Source organism: Bison bison, unplaced genomic scaffold (genome assembly GCF_000754665.1).
Source record: "Bison bison bison isolate TAMUID 2011002044 unplaced genomic scaffold, Bison_UMD1.0 scf7180017864473, whole genome shotgun sequence".
Classification (NCBI taxonomy): Eukaryota; Metazoa; Chordata; class Mammalia; order Artiodactyla; family Bovidae; genus Bison; species Bison bison.
This window is the reverse complement of record NW_011495034.1, coordinates 8,266,562-8,271,791: the sequence shown is the minus strand read 5'-3', so window position 1 is coordinate 8,271,791 and position 5,230 is coordinate 8,266,562. Positions and strand designations below refer to the sequence as shown.

The following is a 5,230-nucleotide window of genomic DNA, read 5'->3' as shown; positions in this document are numbered from 1 at the left end:
ATGTCCATGTGTAGAGACTTTTCTTGTGTTGTTGGAAGAGGGTGTTTGCTATGACCAGTGTGTTCTCTTGGCAAAACTCTATTAGCCTTTGCCCTGCTTCATTCCGTATTCCAAGGCCAAATTTGCCTGTTACCCTAGGTGTTTCTTGACTTCCTACTTTTGAATTCCTATCCCCTATAATGAAAAGGACATCTTTTTTGGGTGTTAGTTCTAAAAGGTCTTGGAGATCTTTCTAGACCCATTCAACTTCAGCTTCTTCAGCATTACTGGTTGGGGCATAGACTTGGATTACTGTGATACTGAATGGTTTGCCTTGGAAATGAACAGAGATCATTCTGTCGTTTTTGAGATTGCATCCAAGTTTTGCATTTTGGACTCTCTTGTTGGCCATGATGGCTACTCTATTTCTTCTAAGGGATTCCTGCCCAAAGTAGTTGATATAATGGTCATCTGAGTTAAATTCACCCATTCCAGTCCATTTTAGTTCGCTGATTCCTAGAATGTCGATGTTCACTCTTGCCATCTCCTGTTTGACCAGTTCCAATTTGCCTTGATTCATGGACCTAACATTCCAGGTTCCTATGCAACATTGCTCTTTACAGCATTGGACCTTGCTTCTGTCACCAGTCACATCCACAACTAGGTATTGTTTTTGCTTTGACTCCATTCCTTCATTCTTTCTGGAGTTATTTCTCCATTGATCTCCAATAGCATATTGGGCACCTACCGACCTGGGGAGTTCCTCTTTCAGTGTCCTATCATTTTGCCTTTTCATACTGTTCATGGGGTTCTCAAGGCAAGAATACTGAAGTGGTTTGCATTCCCTTCTCCAGTGAACCACATTATGTCAGACCTCTCCACCATGACCCACCTCTCTTGGGTGGCCCCACATGGCATGGCTTAGTTTCACTGAGCTAGACAAGGCTGTGGTCCGTGTGATCAGATTGACTAGTTTTCTGTGAATATGGTTTGTGTGTCTGCCCTCTGATGCCTCTTGCAACCCATACCGTCTTACTTGGGTTTCTCTTACTTGGGACGTGGAGTATCTCTTCATGGCTGCTCCAGCAAAGCGCAGCTGTTGCTCCTTACCTTGGACGAGGGTTATCTCCTCACAGCCACCCCTCCTGACCTTGAACGTGGAGTAGCTCCTCTTGGCTCTTCTGCCCCCAGTGCTGTATTTTCAATTTGCACAGGGCTCTAACAGCCATAGCCAGTCCTGAGGACCACGTCTTCCATGGTCGTATGGGTAAAAGGAAAACATCTAGACTGCAGGGGTAATTTTACAGGTTTGGTGGCAGAAAGTTGAGCTTGTCTGATCTGATGGTTTTGATTTTTTTTTTTCCCTGTGAAGTAGAAAAGAAAATGAGATTAACTCTTGGCAGCAGAGGAGGTAGAAAGTATGAGGAAGCCGAGAGAGTGTGACCCAGCATCAGGAGATGGGGAAGGGCAAGATCAGTCTGCATCCCAACTGTGGCTTTGTCACTCACTAGCTCAGTGACTTTAGGCAAGTCACTTAACCTGCTTATGCTTCAAGAGAATGGTCTATAAATGGAGATTGTAATAATACCTTTGAAGGTTGCCTGGCACATAATATTCTGGAGAATAAGAGAGAAAAGTAACTAGGAGGCAGACCCATACATCTTTTCTTTGTGTATTCTCTACGTCTACATGGACGGCAAAGAAGTATGTCCTAATCAAGTAGAAAATGACTAGGATGCATAAAGGAAAAACTGACTGTTTTTTTCCCCAATATAGTACAAAGTAGATTTCAATATATTCTCTGTGTGATGAAAATGTATCTGTTTTTCAGATGTGAAAAAGAAAGATGAAGAAACAGCACAAGATCAATTGGAAAAGCCCAAAGATGAAGGAAAATGAAGGCTCATTACCTATCAAAAGTGCTGAGTTTCTGCACAGTCAGAGACTTAGTGGCCCTGCTTTCCTGAGATGTTTGATCTGGTAGTAACTATGGTAACATTGCAGCCCTAAGCAACGTGTGTGTAGTGGATAATTTTGTTGTGATGCTACTCACTTGGATTACAACCATGATGTCCAATGTAGGTTATTAAAAGGCAGATTACTTCCAAACTGCACCCAAGAGAGAGGTTAAGGATGTATGATCATTTAAATACATATCTTTTATCTATAAACCTAGCTAAATCCACTGTTCTCTTTTGGATTTCTTAAGCCAGATATATTTTAAATTCCATTTTTATGGTAACAGGAAAACCATTTCTTGGTAAATATAAACCAAACACTATTAATTTAAAACTGTATGGGGTTTGTAAGAAATTGTGTATTTTGGTGAGAAAAGTGATGGGTTATTCAAAAAAGGATAGATAAAAGTATGTTTTTATCCAAAAATGAACCTTTCCCCCCCAAACCTTAAACAGATTTGGAAAAATAGTAGAAGTTTGACAGCTCAAACATCTCTAGAAAATTTTTGTCTGATGTATTTTGCTTCTAGTCTAAGCATATTGTGATTTTTCATGTGGACTCTTAAAATGGAAAATCTGTGATGAATAGTTTATATGAAATATGCCTATTAAATGAATCTCACTATCTTCCTTAATTTCAGTGTGCATATGTGTGTGCGTATATTTTTCTTTAATGTGAATTACACAGAACACTTTACTAGTTGCTTTGTACTGTATTTTCTTATTTTCAGGGCTTTTGTGTATATGACTTGTTTCTTAAATAATTTCCTCAGGAATGCCGACCTTAATTTTTATATCTTTCCTAAACTAGCTGACATAATAATAAGCACTTAAGTGTTTAGTGAATCGTACAGGCAGAAATCGCAAAATACTTGCTTTTAATATATATATTTAATTATATATTTTAAGAGGAATGAAACCAAAACCAAAGCTTTAGTAAATTTTGATTTATTAGATATTTTAGGAGAATCATAGAATTCTGAATTTTTAGAGAAAATCTGACTAATGGATTTATTTTTATTTTCAGATCTATCTGCATGCAGTATTTTATTTGATTGTTGACTTAGGCCATGTCTGTATACAGTAATCAAATAAACTCTTTCACTATTAAAGAAACTTATTACCGACCCAAGTCTTCTTCATTTTATCTCCTACAGTGTAACAGATGGAATATGGTGACATTTTAATGAGGGAAGTGAATAGTCTGCAATATAAAACACCTCCCACTTCTCATTTCATTGACAAAGTTCATCTTTAAATCTGAGAATACAACAAAGGGGTAGATTTCAAAGAATCTGGTTGTTTTAAGTTCTTAAACATACATTTTTCTTTAAAAAATAATCAAAAGTAATCTCTTAGATGTAGTGCTAATTTTACATTCAATAAAATGTTTTAGAGCTGTAAAAATTAGGTTTCTGGAAGTTATTTAATGACATGATATTATATTGTCAGTATAAAGAGGAATTTGGAGAAGGAAGTGGCAATGCGCTCTACTATTCTTGCCTGGGAAATCCCATGGACAGAGGAGCCTGGTGGGCTAGAATCCATGGGGTCTTGAAGAGTTGGACATGGCTGTGTGACTAAGCCCTGCACACAAACGGGGGTTAGGGTGGAGTTTTCAAGTTGGGGGAGTGACAGTTTGGCCTTCTGAGTACCTTTGGTAACATCTGGAGTGTTTCTGGCTTCCGCTTGTAGGGGAAGGGGCAGGGAGAGAATGTGCTGCTGGCATCTAGTGGGCAGAGCCAGGGATGCTGCTAAACTGCTCAGTCCTACAGGGCAGACCCTCCCAGCAAAGAATTATCTGACCACAAGTGTCAGTAGCACCGAAGTTGAAAAATAAAGCTGTCAAGTGCGTGGATTTTGGATTCGGATGACCCGGGTTTGAGTTCTAGCTATATGATCTTGGGCATGATTTACATCATGTCTCTAAGTTTTATCTTCTTGGAATGGCATTAGTAATAGTATATAATTTATAGGATGCTATATATATATATATATAAAAATGATGTATGCTAAGTTGCTTCAGTCATGTCCAACTCTTTGTGACCCTGTGGACTGCAGCCTCCCAGGCTCCTCTATCCATGTGATTTTTCAGGCAAGAATACTGGAGTGCCATTTCCTTCTCCAGGGGATCATCCCAACCCAGGGATGGAATCTGTGTCTCCTATATCTCCTGCATTGGCAGGCAGATTCTTTACCACTAGCACCACCTGGGAAGCCCCTTGTAGGGTGAATGGAAGCAATAAAGTATGTGGGGCACTTGGCTAATGCCTGGCAAAGAATAATTATTCAATACATATTAGTTCGGAGAAGGCACTGGCAACCCACTCCAGTACTCTTGCCTGGAGAATCCCATGGCAGGAGGAGCCTGGTAGGCTGCAGTCCATGGGGTCGCTGAGGGTTGCACACAACTGAGCGACTTCACTTTCACTTTTCACTTTCATGCATAGGAGAAGGAAATGGCAACCCACTCCAGTGTTCTTGCCTGGAGAATCCCAGGGACGGGGGAACCTGGTGGCTGCCGTTTATGGGGTCGCACAGAGTCGGACATGACTGAAGTGACTTAGCAGCAGCAGCACCAGCAGCAAATATTAGCTATCACCATCATCATTTTTATTCTAGATGTTTTTGCCATTATTTTCCGGTATTGGAGGTAGATTTGTTAACTTGGCTATCCTCTGCTTTCCCCTATGATTTCACAAGCATTCTCAATCTTAGAACTGGGAGAAGACACTCTGATGGAAATTGACAATTCATGATAATTACCACATTAGTGCCTATTCAGTCATGCTAATGAACCATTGACAAGTGATGAGTATTACCCTTTAACAATGAGTCACCTCCCTAGTGTTTTATGACAGTTACTGACACAAAACAGAGTTTTGAGTCAGTATTTAAATGAGTAAGTGTTCCATGAAAATGTACAAGAGAAAAAGGAACAGATCTTGAGTCAGAGTATTTATCTCTCATTTAGAAGATATTTTTTTCTCATTTAGAAGACAGAAATGAAGCCATGTCCCTCCTCATTGTTATTAGTAATGACACATATTCTTAGTCACGTATGTCCTAAATCACTTTTTCATTACAAAACACATACAAATCTCTCATTTCATGCACATAATATTTTATCTTAGATGAGGTATCAAGCTTGTTGAATATTTGCCAATGAAAGGGTTTTTTGGCTGAGAAGGAATCCAGATAAAGAAGAATGAGAGGTCAGTGGTAATTTAAAGACAAAATTGAATTTACCAACCAACTTTAAAAAAAAAATCAAACTATTTCTGGGAGCCTAT

The 5,230-nt window shown here is 39.3% G+C and overlaps 1 protein-coding gene across 3 annotated transcripts in view; it reads left to right on the top strand.

The window, feature by feature from the left end:
- The window catches only part of PKIB (protein kinase (cAMP-dependent, catalytic) inhibitor beta), a 123,031-nt gene extending 119,974 nt beyond the window's left edge, over positions 1-3,057 (top strand). For all 3 annotated transcript variants that reach the window (XM_010861785.1, XM_010861783.1, XM_010861784.1), the window contains one exon: positions 1,811-3,057. In XM_010861785.1, coding sequence (XP_010860087.1) covers positions 1,811-1,878 — 68 coding nt within the window. In that variant the 3' untranslated portion in view covers positions 1,879-3,057. The remainder of the gene's footprint in view (positions 1-1,810) is intronic.
- Positions 3,058-5,230: the final 2,173 nt, after the last annotated feature.